This window comes from Cricetulus griseus (assembly GCF_003668045.3).
Source record: "Cricetulus griseus strain 17A/GY chromosome 1 unlocalized genomic scaffold, alternate assembly CriGri-PICRH-1.0 chr1_0, whole genome shotgun sequence".
Taxonomy (NCBI): Eukaryota; Metazoa; Chordata; class Mammalia; order Rodentia; family Cricetidae; genus Cricetulus; species Cricetulus griseus.
In genome coordinates, this window is record NW_023276806.1 from 68,327,935 (window position 1) to 68,351,242 (window position 23,308).

The 23,308-nt window shown below is 42.2% G+C and overlaps 1 protein-coding gene across 9 annotated transcripts in view; it reads right to left on the reverse strand.

Moving 5' to 3' along the window:
- The window catches only part of Sh3d19 (SH3 domain containing 19), a 155,540-nt gene that overhangs the window by 35,956 nt on the left and 96,276 nt on the right, over nucleotides 1-23,308 (reverse strand). For 7 of the 9 annotated variants that reach the window (XR_004772123.1, XR_004772122.1, XM_027392988.2 and 4 more), the window contains exons 3-7: nucleotides 18,448-18,488; nucleotides 13,155-13,197; nucleotides 10,548-10,686; nucleotides 10,266-10,419; nucleotides 8,602-9,591 (exon numbers count right to left, since the gene is read on the reverse strand). Coding sequence is in view for 7 of the 9 variants with exons in the window: in XM_027392988.2 (XP_027248789.1) it covers nucleotides 8,602-9,591; nucleotides 10,266-10,419; nucleotides 10,548-10,686; nucleotides 13,155-13,197; nucleotides 18,448-18,488 (1,367 nt within the window). In the remaining 2 variants the exon portion in view is untranslated. Of the gene's footprint in view, nucleotides 1-8,601; nucleotides 9,592-10,265; nucleotides 10,420-10,547; nucleotides 10,687-13,154; nucleotides 13,198-14,606; nucleotides 14,647-18,447; nucleotides 18,489-23,308 lie in introns of all 9 variants that reach the window. The other 2 variants (XM_035451897.1, XM_027392991.1) reach the window with 1 other exon arrangement.

The following is a 23,308-nucleotide window of genomic DNA, read 5'->3' on the forward strand; positions in this document are numbered from 1 at the left end:
TCTCAAAGTCCCTTCTTTGAGAAGGGAAAATGCTAATCCACTACCAGGGGTGCCCTGGAGTGCAGAGGCCTCCTTATTGACATCCATTAAACCCATTTTTTTTTAAACTGAAAGAAATGAACTTTAATGTAAATGCCTCGTTTCATTATTTTAGAAATGTCTATAAAAAAGCTTGTATGTGGGTCTGGAGAGACAGCTCAGAGGTTAAGAGTATTTGCTGCTCTTGCAGAGGACCCAAGTTCAGTTTCCAGCACCCACATCAGGCCTGTAACTCCAGTTCTAGGGTATCCACTGCCTTGTCTGGGCTCCAGGGGCACAAGGCACACATGTGGTGCATAAATATGCATGGCGCACCCTCTGTAAATAAATCTTTAAAAATGTTTGTATGTGTGGTACATACACGTGCATGTATGCATGTGGTCTATGCATATGTATGTATGTATATGGTATGTACACATGTGTGTATGTGCTGGGTCACATGCATGTGCACATGGGTACAGAGGACAAAGAGGATGCCAAGTGTCCTGCTCTATCAATCTTGTTCCTTTGAGGCAGGCTGTTTCGCTGAACCTGAAGCTTGCTGCTTTTCGGCTAGGCTGCCAGGCCCATGAGCTCCAATGGTCTATCTATCTTTGCCCCACTTTGTGCTGGGGTTGCAGATTCACGGGCCCTTCCTTGGGCTTTATGTGGATGCTGGGGATCCACATTCAGGCATTTGTACAGCAAGCACTCATACTCACTCACACCCACCATCTCCCTAGCTCCTATATAAATTCTTTTAAAGATGGGAAAGCCGAGGCTTAGGAGATAGATACATCAGTTGGTAAAAGGCTTGTCATGCAAACATGAGGACCTGGTTCAATCACTGGAATCCATGGGAAAAGCTTGGTGCACTGAGGAAGCAGAGACAAGAGGATCCCTGGGGTTGGCTTGAAAACCAGTACAGCAGAAAAGGGGAGCACAAGGTTCAGTGAGAGATCCTATTTGAGAAAAAAGGGGATGAGCACCAGAGGAAGGTCCTTGATGTCAGCCTCTGGACTCTACATATACACAGGTAAGTGCCACAGATGCATATACATACACACACACACACACACACACACACACACATCACACACAGACAGACAGACACACACAATATACACACCACACACAGATACACATACACATACACACACATAGACACAATACACACACACACACACACACACACACACACAGACACACACACACACACAGACACACACCACACACAAACAGACAGACACACACACACACACACACCACACACACATACACACACACACACACAACACACACACACATACACACACACACACACACACACACACACACACACACACACACACACACACCACAAAAATAATTTAAAAAATAATGGGAGACAAAGAAACTAGAAATCATGAATGACTCTAAGGGATAAATGGACCCCAGGAATGGGAAGTGGCATGAACTCCGGAGCTAATTGAGAGCATGAGGGTAGGGGAGAGGGTGCTGCCACAATAAGAGCACAAGAAGAAGAGGAGAGGAGAAGAAATGGAGGAGCAGATATATTGAGTTGGGAGAAGAATAGAGGAGAGAGAGCAGGATGAGAGATACCATATCAGAGGGAGCCACTATAGGTCTGAGAAGAGATCTGGAACTAGAAAGATCTCCAGAGACCTACAAGGATGACACGATCTGACAGTCCGGGCAGTGGAGGAGAGGATGGCCTAGAAGCCCTTCCCCTAGAATGAGAGTGATGACTACTCTCTATGCTATCCTAGAGTCCTCATCCAGTGGCTGATGGAAGCAGAGACAGACATCCACAGAAATACACTGAGCTGAAATCTGGAACCTAGTTGAAGAGAGGGAGGAATGAAGAACGAAGGGGTCTGTACCAGGTTGGAGAAACCCACAGAAAGTCGGCCTGAAAAAGGGAAAGCATATTGACCCCAGACGCTTTTTGGGTGGCCAGTACGGGACTAATCCAGCCCCCTGATCATGGATGCCAATGGGGAGGCCCCTGCACTCCTGGGAGCCTCTGGAGGTGGACTGGCATTTTGCCCTGGTGTGTGTGTGGGGGACTTCAAGAGCCCATCCCACTTGAAGGGAGGCACTCTGTCTCTGAACACATGGGGAGGGACCTAGGCCCAGCACAGGAAGATTTGGTGGACTTGGTGGAGCCCCGGTTGGGAGCCCTACCCTGCCTGGGGAGTGGTGGGTGGATGGGGTGGGGGGTAGGTTGGAGGTGGGGGAGAAGGAATGGGGGTGAGAAGAGGGAGAGGGGAATTACATGTGAAACAAGCCTGTTCCCTAACTTGAATTAATAATAATAATAATAATAATAATAATAATAATAATAATAATAAAAAGAGAGAAAAAAATAATGGGAGACCTGAAAATAAACAGAATAGCAAAAATAAAATGATATGCTCTATAGCATTTTCCCTTTCTCTTTGTCACTTCCTTCCCTGCCACTGCTCTGTGCTGCCTCCTTGGCCTGCTGGAACTTAGAATACTAGCCTTCCCTACCCTCTACAAGCTGTAGAAGCTTGACTTTGCCTTCCAGTTGTCCTCAACCCTCATCCAAAATCTCAGCTGTTCCACCCCATTTTCACTCTCTCAGGGCTTTGTTTTCTGCTGGCAAGAGAACCAAAGAGTTACGAAAAGAATTAAGGCTGATAAATGTTCAGTGAGATCAACCCTTTCTTCAAGTTGTATTTCTGCTGTGGCTGCTGCTTCAGGAATTTCTTTCTTTTTTTTTAATTTTTTTTTTTTTAATGTATACAATGCTTTGCCTCCATGTATGACTACAGGCTGGAAGAGGGCACCAGATCTCATAGATGGTTGTGAGCCACCACATGGTTGCTGGGAATTGAACTCAGGACCTCTGGAAGAGCAGTCACTGCTCTTAACCTCTGAGCCATCTCTCCAGCCCTGCTTCAGGCATTTCTAATCTGTTGGCTATTGGTATGGTTTTTGGCTAATGATGATTGCTGGGTGTGTTTGGATGGAGAAGAAAATGTTGACTGTGAAATGTGTGAAATTGGGTTCTGGGCTAATATATTACCTACACATTTTCATATTCCAGATTAGGTAGGCGCACGACAGGGGCACAGGGTGGGTGGTGGACAGAGAAAGGAGGTCAATAGGTACTGCGGAGAGGTCCTGGGCCTTATTTTTAGAAATTTATTCCAGAAACAAAAAACACAGGAAGTAAATGTTTATGGGAGTATATTTTATATATTTTTTAAAAAAAGAAATGAAACAAAAACAAAATATAGGGGAAACTGAATATTAACTGGGAAAACCTGAGTGAATTTTCATTTCATTATTGAAAAAAATGGATAACAAACATTTAAAAAGTATATACTTTAAGAAGGAACTTTAAATTTAAGTACTTTTTTTTTTTTTTTTTTAGTGGTTTGGAAAATGGCTCTAGTTTTAAAGGTGGAGATATTAGGTATAAAGACTATTAATCTGAAGAAATGTTGTCAATAAATCTCATTGCTTTGTAGCCAGTCATGGTGGTGCATGTGTCTTTAATCCTAGAAGTCTCAGGAGGCAGAGGCAGGTGGATCTCTGAGTTCAAGGCTATCCTGCTCTACAAAGTGGGTTCCAGAACAGCCAGAGCTACATAGAGAAACCCTGTCTTAAAAAAATAAACAAACAAAAACAACACAAAACAACAGAACAAACATTGCACTGCTTTTCCAAGGCAATGATAATACTAATAAATAATAATAATAAACTTTAAAAATAAAATCTGATTTGGTGACCTCGAGGAATGTAGATACGCACATATAACTAATACACATGACAAACACAATTTAAAAACAGAAAAGCTGTGATAACTGGGATGGTCGTGGGTGCATATTCTGTGATTCCAACACCTGGGAGGTGAAGGCAGGAGGATGGAAAATTTGATGGCAACCTGAGCTACATAATGAAGAAATCCTGGCAGGAAAAAAAAAAAAGGAAAGAAAAACAAGAAAAGATGAACTATCTTGTTAAAGGTAGCACTGACACAATTTAAATGGTTCTTAACACAAAATGGAAACCAGGCCTTCCATCCATCTTCTATTACCATCTCCTCAGAGTCCTTCCAGACACACTGTTTAAGACTTTTAACACAACCAGTAGCTAAAATACCAGGAATGCCATTCTTCACATTTATCGTTTATGTTGAGAGAGGGTCTTAGGTATCCCAGGGCAGTGATACTTAGTGATAGGTAAGATGCATGAGCTGCATAGTGATATATAACATGAGTCACACTCACCACGTAGCTGAGGATGACCTTGAGTTTCTGACCCCACAGTTCCTTCTCTCTGAGTGTTGGAATTACAGGCAAGTGAGTGCCAGCACATCGGGTTGAAGCAGTACTATGGGTTAAACCCAGGGCTTCATGCATCCTAGACATGCACCCTACCAACTGTGATATGTCCCTAGTTCCCTATACCTTGCATTTAAAAAAAGTGAATACAGTATATGGAAGTTGGACCATAGTAGGAAATCATAGGTTTGTTTGCTGTCTAGGTATATGCTATTCCATTCATTGTAGTGTATCACACCACAATTCATTTAAGTAGCCCAATGAAACTTATTTCCAATATTCTTTTTGTGTGTATGTAACCTGTAGTGGTTCGCATGAGAATGACTGCCATAGGTTCACATATTTGAACATCTTATCCCCAGTTGGTAGAACTGTTTGGGAAGGATTATGGGTGTGGTCTTGTTGGAGGAGGTGTGTCACTGGGGGAAGGCTTTGAGGTTTCAAAAGAGCCATTCCCAGTATGTGTGTGTGTGTCTCTCTCTGTTTCCTAGTTGTGGATAAGGATGAAAGCTCTGCCTGCTGCTGCCATGCTCTCTGCTATGATGGTCACAGACCCTAACCCTCCAAAACCACAAGACCCAAATAAACTCTTTCTTCTATAAGTTGCCTGGGTTATAGTGTTTTGCCACAGCAATAGAAAAGTAACTAAGACATATGTGCATGCATTGTCGCCAATGTTCTTTAGAACAAGTCCTTAATTTAGCACCCAGGAGTGGTCTTGACATGCTGAATGTTGTGCCTTAAACTATTTGCACACAAAATAATGCACACATTTGAAAGGAGATAAAAGATTCAATCTTTACGAGGTCCTCAGAACCCTGGGATGTTAGTCCAATGGTTAACAACCTCATGGTGACAATTCTATCAGAGACTGCTCACGTGTCACAAGACAAATGGACCATCCAAATATAGGGAAGTCAATGGCATTTTTCTGTATTTTCATTTGCAGTGTTCATTCTGTCTTCCTTTTAGTCCCTCATATCAACACCAATTATTCTACACGTGTCACCAGACAAGCAGGCCCCTTTATACCTATGCATGGTCTTCATTACTGGGCTGAAAAAAAAACCATTGATGATAAAGTAGTTTTCTGGCCATTACCTGTCTGTAATAATATGCTTGTCGCTGCAATTAGTTTCCCCATCTCTGGCTTGCTTTTCTGTCATTGCTGTCCCTGGAGTTCTGTTAATAGCAGAGACTGACTGACTAAACTATTATTCTGGTCTGTGTAATGGAGCTGACAGTAGAAGCATTCTGTCCCACCCACCCCCTTTTTTTGACAGCTTGGTATGATTTGTAAGGGTGTGAAGTGGAATCGCTAATACTTCTTGGCTTTATTACATTAACCTGGAAGGCATTCTACCTAAGAAATGAATCCAATATTAAATTGTCTGTTTTATGAGTTTTCCTTTAATAATTTTTCTAATCTTTACAATGTTTCCACAGTGTCAGTATTTTCTGATCTCTATTTCCTGAGATTAATACGGCAACTTCATTTTATGAACACTTTTATTAGTCTTTCATTATTTTTGAGGGGAGACAAAGAGGAGCAAAGACATATTTCTGAGTTTTCTTCTCTGTTCCTCCCCAGTTTCTGGCTGATGCCTGAACCAATTAGGCAAGGGTTCAGAGAAGCCACAAACCTTCATTTCTAATGACAATACCACTAAAATACCAAGAGAACCTCACAAAATCCCCAGTCAAAAATCAAGCAAAAAATTTACCAGTACTGAGGGGCTGAGGTGACCCTGAAGGCCTCTGGGGGGGGGGGGACAAGTATGGGAAGGCACAAGGCCAGTGTGCACTTGGGAAAAATCCCTCAGGCAGCCATAGTTCAGAAGATGATGAAAAGCTTGAGCAAGCTCAGTTTAGAAGGAAGCTGCAGTAATCTCGGCACAAAGGCTGAAAGTGGGCCAGCATGCTGGGATGGAAGGAAGGAGGCAGTTTTGAGGACGGGTCACAAGGTCAAGCCAGCAGGTGACAGTGACTTAATAGATGTGAATGCAGAGAAGTAATCATTACATCCCAGTCTACAGGACCTTCCTACATAATCACATTAGCCCTGGTAACATCCTCCATGACGAGGTATTACTATGGCATTTTATCTATGAGGAGACTCTAGAGGCCCTTCGAGAACAGGGCAAGTGCTAAAAGTCACACAGCAATTGTGCAAGAGCCTTCTCTACTCCAAACCCAAATAGCTAGATACTGTGTTATGCATCGAGAAGATTCAGGGGTGGCTTCTGTCTCTCTAGGGAAGGCTGTTCGCGTGAGGCTGTCACCTCACCAGGTGAGGTGAGAAATATAGGAGGCAGGGTTACAAGAAAAACTCCCAATGACTTCACAGTTAAGAGCAGTGGTTAAAGTCAGGTGGGGCATACAAATTATACATTTTGCTGAAAGACAGTCCTGATAATTAAATGTTGTGCAATGAAGTGGTAGAAACCAAGGCGCTGAAAAGGCTGAGTGTGAAACATGAAACTGTAGCTGCGCCAAATGTCTGCTGTTCAGCTTCCTGTTTGAAGATGTCTGTTATCATCTGCTTTATGATACAGAAGAAATTCTCGGCATTTTAACCAAGTTTCCATCTCGCACTATATAGCAGGCTCTAAAAAGGCAACATCTGTTTGGTTTGTATTGTTTCCCCATCTCTGTCCTTCTCTGACACTTGTAACATCAAAAGGTTCAGATAAGAAAATGGTATTAGCAACAATGTTAAAAAGGTCTCAGAGGTTTTGCTTTGTTTAGGGAGTCCTGAAAATGTTGTGTAGCAAATGTAATGTGAAAAATAAACAAGACAGAATAAAAAGACGGCTGGGAATGCAGAGCAGTTGGCAGCATGATGAATGAAGCATTGGGTTTGATCCCCAGTGATACACAAATTGAAATGGACACACACACACACACACACACACACACACACACACACACACACACACCCCCACACACACCACACACACACACACACACACACACACACACACACACACACACACACACACACACACGAGCCTTGGCTGGGAAAACAGCTTTATGACATGAGGTATTGACAGTCTCTCAGTCTGTTTACTTCATTGGCAAAGTAAGCAATTGATGCCCTACTGAGGGTTTGTTTCTGCATTAAATCAAATTATGTTTGAATTGTATGCATTAAATAAAAATAATATCCCTCACAGTGTTAGGACCACCAGCAGATGCTCAATATAGTCTAATGTTTTCCTTCTGCTTTTTATGGATATGACATATAGCTTTTTGCTTTATTTGCCATAACCAGTTATATTGTTGTGTGCACTACCATGTATATGGTATACAAGATTTTTTTGTTTGTTTGAGGCAAGTCTCAGACATAGCCTACGTTGTCCTTGAACTTGTGATCTTCCTAACTCAGCCTTCCGAGTACTATCCTGCTTGGCCAGACTTTGGCTTTGAAATCCTGTGTTCTACATCATTCTGAGGCATGCTTAATATTTGTAAGGTAACAGTTAAAAATCTGGAAAATACTATTAAGCTTATAAGCCCACAAAGCTTATCCAAATAAGCAAACAATGTAATAGGAATTTTATCAGTAATCTGTGGATCAGCTTGGTTTGAAGGGTCGAAGATAAGCTTCACATTATAGAGAGATAAGCCTTGCTATCTGAACAGTATGAGGAAAGAAAAACGTTCTTTTGGCCTTCGGGAAATTTAATTATCCTGATCTTGGCAGCACACTGACAATTGTTGAGTTTTATTTACAGAAATTTGCATTGCCAGGTATACTGTGAGGGTTATGGGAAAGACTCTTGTAGCAAGTGGGTCCTAGCTTCACACATCACTCTTGCAGGACCCATCCTTGGCAGGCCTTTTGGCTCTCAGCCAGGAACCTTATGGGGTCACCACATGGTTTTCTATCTGTGAGAAGCTTCCATCTTATTCTCCTACTGCTGTCCCCAGATCCTTTCAATGTGAGGCCTGAACTTCAAACTGCTAATTAGGGAAGCCAGCATCACAACAAATTGATCACCAGCCCAAATATCAGAAACCTGTCTGCTTACCGCTGGCCCATATATCAGAAACCAATGTGTTCTAGCATATGTCCATTCATTCTTGTCTCCGTCTCCCTCCCGTCTCAGTTTATTCTGTGTCTCTCATTTCTGTTATACTATCTTGAAACATACACACATCTCTATACATGCATATTTACTGAAAACCAAACCAGCAAGTGACACTGTGGACACCATTGATGAGTTCAGGTTTCCTGCCCCCAATTCAGCATTTTACTCACCTAGAACCGTTTCAGAACCAATGTGTTCTTCGGCTGGGCTCCCTGAGGTGGGCAAAACATCATCGTCAAAGCTGATGAGGTCAATGTCTCCCAGCGCCTTGTTCTGCAGGGTTGGAGCTGGAGTGTTGGCTGGAGGCCCTTCTCCCGGTGACCTGAACGCTTTGGCTTGTGATGCTACTGAGAGGCGGGGAGGAACTGAAACCAGTTTTGGTGGAACCGAAGGGTAAGTTGGGGCATCTGGAGACGCTGATTTCTTCGGTAGCAAAGGCCGGGGTGCAGGAGTTGGAACTTTCTTCCCTGCATCTGGGCTCTCGGCCACGGGCCTTCCTCCCGAAATCTCATGGTTCACACTTCGTGTAAGGCCAGGAGTTGGTTTCTTTGGCAATTCAGGTTTGGTTACTGAGATACTTTCGGCTTCTTGTGGCGAGGAGGATGGGGTGAGCCCTTCTCTGGAAGTCACCTTGAACCTGTTTCCGGTCCAAGAGCCCCACTGTCCAGAATCCCGGTTAGCAGCTGGCTTGGGCGGCACCAAAGGTTTCCCTGAGGAAACAGCAGGCTTCGGGGGAACTGTGCGGGGAATAATCTCTGGTTTCCTGGGCAGTTCTGAGATTTCTGTATTTGTCTGACCCTGAAATGCTTTGATCCTGGAAACAATACTATTTTGGCTTTGTTCTGTGTTCATAATGTTCATCACAGCCTGACTATCTAAGTTGCAGGTGCTGTCCAGCAGACACGGGGGTGGCCAGTCTTCTCTGGGGCCCACTGGGCTTTTCTGGATACCTTTTTCTTCACTGTTAGTATCTCTAGCTACTGGTCTGAGGTTGGGTTTTGATCTTGGTCTTGGCACTGGACATCTTGTAGCACTGGGGTTTTCAGGACAAGTCTGCTCTTCAGAAATATCAAAGACTATTAAAGGCGCTACACTTGGTGGGAGGTCACCGGCTGAGGCTGCTGGAGATGCCTGCAGAGGCTTGAGAGGTGCCTGTAGTGCTGACAAGACCAAAGGAACAAAGCAAAGTTACAGTGTTATCATTTGAAAGCAAAAAACTTGACAGAAGACATATAGATTTTTTAAATATGCATATAGGCTACCAAGAGATCTGGCTTCCTTAAGCAGTAAAAGTAATTGCAAAACCACCAGGGAATTGTTGGTAGTCAGCTTACAGCAGTGTGCAACTTGAATTTGTTTATTTAAAATACCATTAGATTCCTGGTTCTCGTTAGACATCACAGGAACCACGTCTATCTGGTTGTCAAAACTCCAAAAGCTTCAATGCTTTACCTACCAAGGCAAGTCACTCTCCTTATCTCTATCTCCCTATTGAACGACTCTGAAGAAGCCCAGCTTCTTTTGCCAGCTGAACTCACTAAATGTAAAAATCCTTCTCAATGGGAACAAAGGGGACCCATGGTAACACAGACTGGGAGTTAAACAGAAGATGGTTTTGTGATACGGGCCAGAAATTGGGGTTGAAGCTCTCAGGAAAGATCTATTCTAGCAATCGCTGTATCCCCAAATTAAGAAAGCACACAGTAATCACAGAGCCTAGGAAATAGGGCTCAATAGTTACGCACGACTTGCAGATTATTTTAAAGGCTGGAGGCTGGCTGATTCCAGTCAGAGAACTAGGCCAGAATTAGGGGAGACGGGTTACTTGCATTACTTTGAGGCAGATCGCTGTCTATTTCTTCCGGAAAGTCGGTCTGAGTTGCAGAAGTAATAGTGCTCCTTGGCGTGGCAGCGGCATTATTGTTATTTGTAGTGTTGACCTGAACTTGGTTGATCTCTTTTATCACTTGCTCATAGGAGGGCGGAAGCTGGAAAGCAAAGAAAGAGAACTGCCTGCATCTACCGGCAATAGGCAAGGTGTGAAAGTCTCACTGTGAAAACCTTTGAATTTAATTTGAAAAACAGAATGCAAAGGGGTAACACCGTGTCTACAAACCTCAGCAGGAACCAAGTCATTTGGTCTCCAAGGGCCTGCTACAGGGGTGGAGGGAAATCCCAGTCCTGGTGGTGGAGCTCCTGGAAACCACGAGGCCGGCCTCAGTGGCTCTGCTGCCACAATGGTGATCTCTGGGCGCCTGGAAGATGGAGCCCCAGTGAGGTTCTCAGGTAGGAAACAAGTTACCAGCATCTGTCTATCAGTGTTCAGAGACTCATGGTTTAGAGGTCTCAGAATGGCCTTTTGGGACTTGGTGGTTACATAGTGTAGCCAGGAAGACTCCAAGGGAGCAAATGACTAACACCCTCCAAGAATCTTGAAAAGTTAGAGAATTAGGTCCAGTATGCTTAGCCCTGCTTTGGTTGATAGTGGACAGGGATAATTAAGGCCTTTCAGATTTATTCCACAGCTCTGCCATTGGCTAGCAGATGGCACCAATGTGTGGCACGCAGTAGAAAAATATCCTGGTGGTGGACTTGTTTGGTTTTATGATGGTAAAGGATATACACAGTGAAAGATACCATGTGATGAATATCATTGTTCTCACTCTACCTCTGCCCTAACTGGAAGTCACCTTTAAATGTTTTAAATTTATGTGTTTACCTTGAGAACCTGGTGTGTAAATACACATCCCTAGTCAATTTTGTACAAGACTTGATGATTCATCTGGAATACTTGTGTCATAGTGACTCAGGAAAACCTTCCTACCTTTAGTCAACATTTTTGTTTGTTTGTTTGTTTATTTGAGACAGGGTTTTATTATGTAGCTCTGGCTGTCCTGGAACTCACTCTGTAGACCATGCTGGCCTCGAACTCAGAGATCTGCCTGCTTCTGTCTCCTGAGTGCTGGAATTAAAGGGGTGCGCTATTGTGCCTGGCTTCTGAATCTACAGTTTAATGTTTAATTTTCTTTTTTCTTTTTCTTTTTTCGAGACAGGGTTTCTCTGTGTAGCTTTGGAGCCTATCCTGGCACTCACTCTGGAGACCAGGCTGGCCTCGAACTCACAGAGATCCACCTACCTCTGCCTCCCCAGTGCTGGGATTAAAGGTGTGAGCCACCAATGCCCAGCCTTATGCTTCATTTTCAACTTGCTTTTCTAGCAAACTCCAACTACGTGACCCTGGGAAGGCCAGTCAATGTCTCTGAACTTCAGTTTCTTATCTAATAAACAGGAATAATGATATTTATTTTGTCTTCTCCAGTACTCAATGAAAATATGTTATCAAAACTGTGCATATATACATATTCTCTTACTAGCTTGTGGAGTATTAATTAAGTTTGAACTGAATTCCCTAAAACCCCTGCTGATAGCCTTTTCTAACTGTTGCCTGTTAATGTTGAGCACTATAAATATACATTAATCCCTATGACAACCTGTGAGGCGGGTGTGACCAGCACCATTTTATAGAGAGGGACATGGAAGCTAAGGAAGTACAGTAGGTTGTCCAAGGTCATATGGTTAGAAAATACTGAAGTCAGGATTTGAACTTGGCTCTGTCTCAGTCTAAAGTCTTGCTGGGATAAGTGGCCCACATCTGTAATCCCAGCACTTAGACAGCAGAGGCTGGAGGTCTGTAGCAAGTCTGAGGTTTGCCGGGGCTACATAATGAGTTCCAGACCAGCCTGGGCTACTGAGGGAGACTCTTCTCTCTCCAATACCCAAAATAGTCCTTGTTCGTCATTATTCTTTACTGAAAGCAGGGATGTTGACTCAAAGCTTTGTCCATTCATTTATCCGCCTGCCCATCCTTTTGTCTATCTACTTTCCAATCTTCATCTATCTATCTATCTATCTATCTTCTATCATCTATCTTATCTATCCATCCCCCGACTCACTTCTCTATCACCACTCTTTCTACTCACCTCTACCATTTATCCATCCACAAACATATCTAGCCTCTTCTTTTACCCTTTTAACTCATTCTCTACCCTGCCCTCCATTCATATATCTATGCAAGAATAGATTATTCCTCTAAGCCATTATAATAACATTTTACATCTAATAGTTGCTTAATAATTAATTTAAAATTGGTTTCATCAAACGGAGAAGAATCTTTTTTCTTACCTTATAATCTTTTGTAAATCTTTACAATTTTTTATTTTTTTATATATTTGAATCACAAACAAGATTGAATTACATGACAATCCCAGTTACCTTCTCCCTCCCTTCCTCCTCTACCACCCCCCAACTAAAATCCTACCTGTCATATGTCCTTTCTTCTAATCTACACCTGATTAAAAATTTCTGCTTCCTCATGACCTCTGCATCCTTCCTTTTCTTCCCTTCTCACTCTCATAGCTTCCTCCCCCCTCTCCCCATGTTCTCAATTTGCTCAGGGGATGGTGACCCTTTCCCCTTCTCCAGTGGAAGTTTGTCTCTCTTAGGGTCTTCCTTGTTTACTAGTTCACAGAAGAATCTTTTAAGGCCAGTGTTACTTTTCTAAAGCAAACCTTAATTTCTCAATCTTGCAGATTGATTCAGAGATGTGTTGCTGAGGTAGAACTCAGTACAACACTGTTTATGAGGGCAAAAATAATTTGCCAATTGATGAGATACTTTAATTTACACGATCAGAATTTGTCCTCTATTGTAAATGTAACCATACCTCCTATCCCGATGAAGTTCACTCTGAATACAGGTCCTAGAAGCTGTGAGAGAAAAAGTAAACTAGTATAGCACCAAATTAGTATATTCAGTGAAGATTCAATTTCTATAGAGTACACCATTAAGAGTAAGTTAGCTTAGACAGGACTAGTATAAAAGGTATTACTTTTAATACCACTAAGAAAAAGAAATCAAAATGATCTTTGAATATGGCACAGTTAATTATAATCATATATTTGCATTGCAGAAGAAAATAATAGATTTTAAATAGCATCTAAAATATCATGTTGTTCTGACAATCACAGTGTGAAGAATGAACAAAGAGAGAGAAACTGCATGGTGGCACAGTGAAATTGTGACATGAAGTAACAATGGGAAGAAAAATTTAAACATATCTACGGGACTATCCTATTACAATAGTTTAAATTTCTATTGTAATAAGTGTAGAAGTAATACATTTTAAAACCTATTTTCTAACCTTATTGACCTTTACAGTAGTTTTCTTCATTATCTTTAATAATAATAATATAAAGGTACTCAAAACACTTTCACAATCTCAAGTCTCAATCTCAAGGCTCTCTATGGCAGCCGGGTATGGTGGCACATGTCTTTAGTCCCAGTACTGAGACAGAGGCAGGCAGATCTCTGTGAGTCCAGGGTTAGCCTGGTCTACATAGTGAGTTCCAGGCTGGTCAGGGCTACTCAGTGAGACTCTGTCTAATCACCTCACCCTGCCCCAGTAAAAGCTCTATGGCTTAAATTTTTCTTGAAATTTATTTATAAAGCAAATCAATTCAATAGCATAATGTGGCAGATAGGTCACATTTGGAAATCCATTTTGATATAACTATCTCTATTTTCAAAGATCCCTTTGGTGGGTGGACTCTTCATCTACTCTACCATAAAGACTTGCACACAAGGGCATTCATTTTCGAGACAGACTACTTGAATGGTGCTTTCACTGCCTGCCTCTTCACTACACTCTCCCAGTGCTTCTTATTTGGGAAGATGGGAAGTGTGCATCTCTTCTTCATCTTTCAACTTTCTCTGAGCATGGCTGCCAGACCTGAGGGTGGACACCAGTGAAGGCAGGAATGAAATTTGGGCTACACTTAGAGCTGAGACAGCTGAACCAATACTGGGATGCATAGGTGAAACTCATCATATGAAACCCAAAACCATGTGTGGATCTCGACTTGGAACACGTTCATGGCATCAGCTGGCTCCACTGACATTTGACATTTGCATCAAAGCTGAGCCACCCTGAGAGGCATTTATCTACTAGAGCAGCAGAGATCAGAGCTCTGGGGGAGATATCTGATTGGTAAGAAGGTTTCATTGCATCAGAATTGCCCCAGTACGCTGAAGTCATGTCCCCACCATCACCACTGAAGCAGCAATCCGAAGATCTGGCACTTTACCCAAGACTTAAGTCTTACTGGCATAAACGTACCTCTTCCACGGGGCATTGTGCTGTGTACTATTCATGAGTGCTAAGGGAGAAAAAGAAGGGGTTACAGAAGAGGAAAGGGGCTCGGGGGATAGGGAGAGCCAATTGCCTATGCTCTATGAGGAAGTCAGCAGCAAGACCACCTGCCATGTTGCTTTTTACTTAAAGACATTATAGCCTCCATTCTCAAGGAGCCCATTCTAAAGATGGGCTTTTGCAGGGGAGATCTCCAACTTCTCCCCCATTCCTCACACTCAAATGGAGAAGAAAAGTGATGCACCATAGTTTCAGATGGTTAAGAAGTAAGTTGAGAGGTTGATTTGTGATATTACCACCAATACAGAACCCTTCAAGTTTTAGTGGGATCATAAGCCTGGACAGACCCTCTTTGATCCTCCTAAAAGCACAGGGAGAGAGATGTATATTCAGGTCAGCAACCCGAGGAGGTCACACAGCTGTGATGGTGGCCAAGGGCTGGGAGAAGTTTGTTTCTCCAAATTGTTTGGCTCCTGTGTTACTGGGTGAGTTGGATGTTAGTCCTGATCCTAAATTATTTAAAATTATCTATTAAATGATTAGAGGAAAAATATATATAAGGGTTTTTAGGTTATAAATGTTCTTGTTATATAACCACCCTGTTGGTAAAAGTCACAGTAATAAAAAACTCAATGGCTACATTATTTTGGACAGGGTGTCAGCAGATACATGTGATATGACATCAAGGGAATCCTTGATGGCAAACTCAGTGGCCTTCACGTTTGGTAGCCTCGTCCACATCCCAGCTCCACCTTGTGAACTATTTACCTCCCTGAATTCAGCTTCCCTTCAGTTGTAAAACAGGGTTAGCTCACAATCTGCAGGCAGGGTTGCTTCCTAAGTGTGAAACAGTTCCCAATTTACGGTATGGAAACAGTGTCGGCTACATTGGAATTCCAAGGATATTTTTGTCTAAAAAATCGAATGAAAGGTCCAAGAGTTGTGGTACACACCTATAATCTCAGCACTTTGGAGGCATGAGAATCACTATAAGTTCAAGGCCAGCCTGGTACACATAATGAGTTCCAGGCTAGCCTGAGCTACCTAACAAAATCCTGTCTTTTTTTTTTTTAAAGCAAATAAATGGCAAAAAGTTAATAAAGGCCATATAGATCCAATTAACACATATAAAAAAACTTTAAAAAATATTTAGGGTTCATAAGAATGAATTCACGAAGACTCACCATAGACTGGAGCTAGAATCAATATTAAAGAATTTGAAAAGCAACTGGCTGTGGAATATTGCCTTAAAAAAGTAACGAAGGCTCTCTTCTTGTCAGGGTTAAATGGTTGATTCTGGGCTAATAAAACATACATCTTAATTGGCTACTCTGATTTAAAAAAATTCCAACTTTTATTATTATTATTTTTTAAATCAGTGGCTGGGGAGATGGCTCACTGGTTAAGAGCAGTGGCTGCTCTTCCAGAGGACCTAGGTTGGATTCCCAGCACCCACCATCAGTAACTATATATATGGATGCTTGCCTGCTTCTACTCCGTGCATGCCTGGTGTCCTCAGAGGTCAGAAAAGGGTATGGATTCCCTGAGACTAGAGTCATAGATGTTTGTGAGCTGCCATATGAGTTCTGGAAATCAAACCTAGCACTTCGGAAGAGCATCCAGTGCTCTTAACCACTGAGCCATCTCTCTAGCCCTACAGATTTTCTTAAATAGACAAAAGGAGGAGTGGTGGTGGTGGTGATCCCTCCTCATTTTGATTATATGAATGAGAACACTGCATCTGTCTGGCCTTCTTGTCTACCAACAGAACAAATGCAGACACTGGTGTAGTTGTTACGATGTAAATGACACATGGGAATTAAAAGACAGTTGGGTCATCAGAAACCAAAATCTAGCTGTTTCCCTTTGCTCCATTCTCCTCCCTCCTCTGCTAGTGCTACTGTGCCACCTTCCTCTTCTCTCACACCCCAGTTGATCCCCAGTGACTTCTTCCCCCAAACACCCCCAAACTTCCTCGTCCTTAGTAGTCTACAAACAGGTTCTGCCTGCATGACTCTGCTGACTTTTCAAACACCAGACTCTCTCTTCTCGTCACTCCCAAACTTCATTCCATTCACTGTTCAAATGTTCTACTGTCACGGCTGTCTCCACTGACCTCCCAGGTATGACACAGAATAGCCTGTCCTTGGTCACCTTTCGCTTGACCTCCTGGCTCTACTCCAACACGTTCTTCCTTTCATGGCCAAATCCTTTAGCCTCACAGGTTACTGTCCCCTGGTTTTTCTACTACTCTGGTCTCTCTCTCTCTCTCTCTCTCTCTCTCTCTCTCTCTCTCTCTCTCTCTCTCTCTCTCTCTCTCTCTCTCTCTTGTTTGTCCTGCTCTTTCTCCTCAGCTACCCTCTCTTTAAGCCTTGCATAGTGTAAGCAAACTACATCCTGGGGGACTCTGTGGGGAATTAGATACAAAGTGGAACTCCGAACAGTCCTCACATCCCAGGCAAGGAGGGGAAAGATGCCAGGCAGTGACAGTATGCTCCCCTCCTCAGCAGGGAAGGGTGTACAAAGATGACCACACATATCCTCCATTACGTCCCTTAAAAGGAACAGCTTTAAGAGACACCAACAGATTCTATCTCTTGTCATTTTTTTTTTCCCTCCCAATGTGAGTGCCAAGGACAAAACTCCAGTCCTCTGAAAGAACAGAAAACGTTCTTAACCACGGACCTTCTCTCCACCCCAAGAGGACACATTTTTATGAACTGCCACCATATTGAGTTTTCACTGTAATTGTTCAAATCCATGTTCTTCATGACATGTGGATGCCTTAAATTCATATTATGTATTAGAAGTTATAGTCCTAAAAATAAGCTATATATTCTTTTTAGTGTGGTGATCTTGGCTCAGATACTGAGCAAAACATTGAAAATCACATCTTTACTTTTTCTGTAAAACGTAATCCATGTGTTGTCTAAATACGGGACCTTTTCGGAGACTTTATTTATAAAATGTTAAATCCTATACCAACAGCAAATTCTAAAACACCATCCAAAGGTTTTTTTGTCCAGTCCCCCACCCAAAAACAGGGTTTCTCTGTAGCTTTGGAGCCTGTCCTGGAACTTGCTTTGTAGACCAGGCTAGCCTCAAACCCATGGAGAGCCACCTGTCTCTGTCTCCCAAGTACTGGGATTAAAGGTGTGTGCCACCACCTGGCCACACCATCCAAAGGTAATGCAAAATAAAAATGTTTTCCAGTGGGCATTGGGTCCACTGTAACTGGAGTTAAAGATAGTTGTGAGCTGCCATGCTCTTCTAAGTTCTCTGGAAGAACAGCCAGTGATATTAACCACTGAGCCATTCCTCTAGTCCAGGGTTTAATACTTTTTAAACCCAGAAGATAGATATCTCATATGTTAGAAAAACTGTTACACAAAATTCTGTCTGCTCATTGATATTACATTACCAGATTTAGGTTTTTGGTTTTGTTTTTTGAGGCAGGGTCTCATGTAGCCCAGGCTGGCCTCATGTGACCAAGAATAAGTATGAACTCTGGATCCTCTAGTTTCCACCTCCGAAGTGCTAGGACTATAGGAATGGCCACCATAACCAGTTCCAGATTTTGTTTTAAATTACTTGATTCTATGAGGGAAAAGTAGAATTCTGAGATACTGGCTTATCATTCAATGACAAATGAAAAACTAGCTGTCAAAAATGTGTTATTGCCTCTTAGGAGAAGCTATACTTTTTGGGGCCTTTGTAGATTCATCATCTACAATCACTTGCTGGGAACCTAAACCATCATTTGTAATGACTACAGAGGAAAATATAGAGCAGAAGAAAACAGACTTACATCTCTTGATTACCGCTCTAATGGATGACAACGGTCCTTGGCTAGAAAAAGAAAGAGAGAAAATGTATTACACATTCATCAGTCCTGAGGAGGGTTGTTTTTTCATAATGCCAAGTCATTGGGGGGGGGCATAAGCCATTAGTTTACTGGTCTCTTTGCAGAACAAAAATTAATGAAAAACTTACAATTACCTTTGTATTATGATGCCTTAAAATTGCTTTCTTAGACACCTATAAATCACATCGCTCAGTGAAAATCTGGATACACCTCACCATCAGACAGTAGTATTGCATGTGGCTCAAAAGAGCTTTCCACAGTGCCCCCACAACCTTACGGTAGATCTGAATACATTATCTGAGTATCAATTAGACTTAAGGACCAACAATTTGTTTAGTAGCTGGCTTCTTGTTGACTTTGCTATAGCCCCCTTTTCGAGTGTGCTTGTTCATTGGTCAAGACGCTCTAGCCACAAAATATGTGAATTTGATGTTTGTGTTGTTTTCACTCAAATCAGCTGTATTGTCTTTGGAACCATTAAAAAAATAGTTTCATGAGAAGATTTAGGCAAAAAAACCCAACAATTTTTTTTTACAACATTCCTTATACTTTTCAGAATGTTCTTTGAAAATTATACTTTCTGTGGTTGTTTGAATGAGGATGGCTCCCATGGGCTCATGTATTTGAATGATTAGTCATTAGGACATAGAACTGTTTGAGAAGGACTGGAAGGACTAGGAGGTGTGGCCTTGTTGGAGGAGGTGTGTCACTAGGGGTGGGCTCTGAGGTTTTGAAAGCCCACACCAGGCCTAATGTCTCTCTCTCTGCCTGTGGATCAGGATGTAATGTTCTTAGCTACTGCTCCAGCACCATGCCTAAATGCTTCTCACCATAACGATCATGGACTAACACTTTGAAACTGTAAGTGAGCCCCTATCTAAATGCTTTCTTTATAAGAGTTGCCTTGGTCCTGGTGTCTCTTCATAGCAATTAAAAGACTAAGATGCTTGCTTTTAAATTTTATGTTCTTAAGTAGGTAAGTATAAACTTCAGGGCTATCGGTACATTTAAAGGAGGGTTCTTTAAGAATAAACTTGCTATGATCTCCCATAAATCGTGTATTAGAAGCTTAACTCCCATGGACCAGTATCGGGAGGACCTAGTTAGAGGCTATCAGGCTGTAAGGGCCCTGCTATCATCAATAGCACAGGAATAAATTCATTGTAGAAGAGCTGGATTTGGTTCCTGTCCACACATTCTTTTTGTCACCTGCCCTTTAGCATTCCATGAACAAGAAAGTCCTTTCCAGATGCCAGTTCCCCAATTGTTGACATCTCACTGCCAGAAGAACCAGGAGCTAATAAATTTCTACTCATTTTATAAATAACCCAGTCTGGGGTACTCTGTTATGGCAGCACAAAATGGACTGAGATGATGCATTGTTCCAGAAGAAGAAAGGCAAGTTCTAGAAGCTCTCTGATAGCAGAAAGTAAGAACTATTGCAGCAATATTGACTTTTGAAAGAGTTCTTAAAGGCCTTCTATAAAACAATTGCTTGGAAAGCGAATTAATGATAAGGAAATGCAGAAGTAACTGCTCTGAGAAGCAAGTAGATTGAGGTTTGCTGCACTATGGCTTGGTTAGCAAGATGGATCACTAGGTAAAGGTGCTTGTCATCAAGGACCTGAGCTGGATTTCCAGAACCGTATGATAGAAGACTCCCACGTCCACACGTACACTTTGGCACACATATACTCACAACCTTCACCCCCCCATTCTCCCTCTCTCACACACACATATTCAGGCACTTGCATATGTACACACACACACACACACACACACACACACACATACACACAGTAAATACAGGTAAATAAAAAGAATTAGTGCTGGAAAGCTAAAATATTGAATATGTGAAGGAGAGGGGCTGTTTGAGTACAATGTACTCTCTTAGCTCACTAACTGTGAACAAAATTTATTAGAAATACCCTTTTGTTACCATTGTGGCAGAGGAAGGTGTATGGATGAGGTGGAGTCAGGGGATGTGATGGCTGGATTCCATCTTCCTCCACCAAGGTATGTTGGTGACATTAGCCTGGTGCCTCCACATGTGACTTATTTGGGTTAAAATAAAATCATGTGGGGGCAGTATGGGCAGAATCCAATATGGTTAGTTGCTTAGAAGACAGATATCTAGGGAAAGCTCCACACAGTAACAGAGATGCTGCTCAGAGCTGAGAACCATCAAAGACTATTGGTGACCACAAAAACAGGATGGTTTTGTGATGGGGAAGGTTCTTCTGTGTATGTTTATCTTATTGTCGAATAAAATACTGCTTGGCCAATGAGGCAGCAAGTTAGGTGGGAGTAGGAGTCATGGAGGATTCTGGGAAATGTAGTAAAAATAAGTCTTGTGAAACAGGCAGGAAGTGACATCACAGACAGACTCATATATAAGCAGGAACAAACAGGAAGTCACCCTTTTCTTTTGCTCTTTCTCTTGCTCTCTGCTCTGGAGTCACCATGTAACCGCCAGGAAGACAGGACAAAGGCCTGCGTCCACCATAAGATAAGTCTTATGATTATGGTTGATAATTAAGACTGAGCTAGCAGATGAGAAATCCTAGTCATTGGCCAAGCAGCATTTGTACTTAATATAAGTCTCTGTGTGTTACTTGGGACCTTAACGTGGCGGCAGGGGGAACTTGGGTGGCCTGGTGGAAAGACTTATTGTTACAGTTTTGTCTGTGGGTTTCAGGGACTCCTGACACCTCAACACCAGCAAAAACAGCTAATATGTTTTTGTTATTTTAAGTCACCCACTGATGCCAGCAAAAACAGTGAAATAAATACACTGCTATTGTTTTAAGTCTCCTTTAAGTCCTATGTCACTGCTGAGCATCTTTGGTGTAAAGATCCCAAACCTAAACCTTTGAGCACTGCCACAGCACTCGAAGGTGCAGGTATGTGAGTGCTTTGGATTTGGGGATAAGGATGCCTCACAGGCAAAGTCCACCCAGGTACCCCAAACCTGAAAGACTCTGAAATCCAAAACATTTCTGTCGTAGGTGTTTCAGATAAAGGACTTCCCAAGTTACTGAGAGGATGTGGTAATTCACTGAACTCTATACCTTATGGATGTCACATTTCCCCCAAATAGAATTTAGACTGAGTCACAGCAGCCTGTTCTGCCTCCTCCAGCTGTGACAGCTGAAAGTACTACTGAGAGTGGTATTGGCAGCAACAAAGACCCAGGATCAATGTGGATGGAATTGAAGCCAGCATCACCACTTCTGGTTGGCAAGGCAAGATGGCAGTGAAAGCGAGTGACAAAATTAGGGGCTGGATGTGAGGACATAGGGCTGAGGCAATATGAGGAAGAGAGGAAGGGAGGAAGTCGGTTCTAGAAACAAAAGGTTTTTTAGAAAATTGGGAGTATATCCAACATGAGGTGGAGAAGTCTTTCCCTGACAGAACACAGAAAGTCAGTCATTCTAAGAGACAAATCTTTGTGTAAGTGAGGTGTTTAAGAGTTCAGGATTATCTGCAGTCAAAAAAAATTTTTTTGTTTATATATATTTATTGTGTGTTCACATGTGTGTCCTATGGTGAGCATGTGTGAGGCGAGAGGGCAACTTTTGGAAGCTGGTCCTCTCCTTCCACCATGTGGGTGTCAGGTTTGGCAGGAAGCACCCTTCCCCACTGGCCTGAATTTCTTCTTTTTAGAATGTTGAGCTTGGACCCTAGGCAGGCCAAGTGAGGTTCTACCACTGAGTTATATGCTCTAATCTATAATGATATTATCTCTATCTATCTATCTATCTATCTATCTATCTATCTATCTATCTATCTGTCTTTAGCATATAGTAATTTTACACAATAATGGATTGCGTATGGTGGTCATACCCATAATCCCATTAATACTCAGGAAGCTAAGGCAGGAAGACTGTGAACTGCAGGCCAGCCAGGCTCTACAGTCAACTGAAAATCTGGGATTTGGAGATATATGTCATGTCCCAGAAAACCACCTATAAATAAAGAAATAAAATGGCTTCCACCATGGCATTTTTATATAGGCATATAATATACTTTCCATGTTCCCATTTTCTTCTCCACTCCTCCTCTAAATATTTCTTCCTTGACTACAGTGAAACACATATGACCTACTACATTTCAGAAAAATACAGTTGCTTGTGATTTTATAAACTGTGGTCAGTCTGATTTGCATCCCCAAAGAGGAACCAAGTGAGCTATGGGATAGCTGTGCTTCTGTTCTGTGTGCACTGGCTGTAACTCACACCACCTTGTATTGACGCTTGAATTAAAGCAATATATCATGTAACAGAGAAAGGGATGTACTGCTCTATAAGGACTCGGCTCCACAAATATAAAGGAATAATGATATTTTATTGGTCTAAATTAATGCCATAACATACTATGTTGGGCTAGAATGTGATAAACTATGAAAAATGTATGAGAAAGTGTAGCTGCATGAAGTGAGTTCTGAAATCTTAGATAAGCCTCATACTTAAGATGTAGAGGATGAAGATTTGTAAAAGGGGGAACGGGGATGTAGCTAGCAGAGTACTGCTTAGCAAAAGATTTGATTCCTAGTACTGCATACATCAGATGTGGAGGCCCAGGCCGGTAACCCCATTACCTTGGAGGCGGAGGCAGAAGGAACTTAAACTCAGCTACAAAATGAGCTTGTGGCTAGATGAGACCCCATCTTAAAAAAGGAAACAAAGAAAACTGATTGTGATCCAACTGGAGTGACTTTCAAGGGGGGCGTTGACTGCACTCAAGAGTCTACCACACAGCACATGCTCATCCACACGCTACCACTGAGCTACATCTCCAGCCT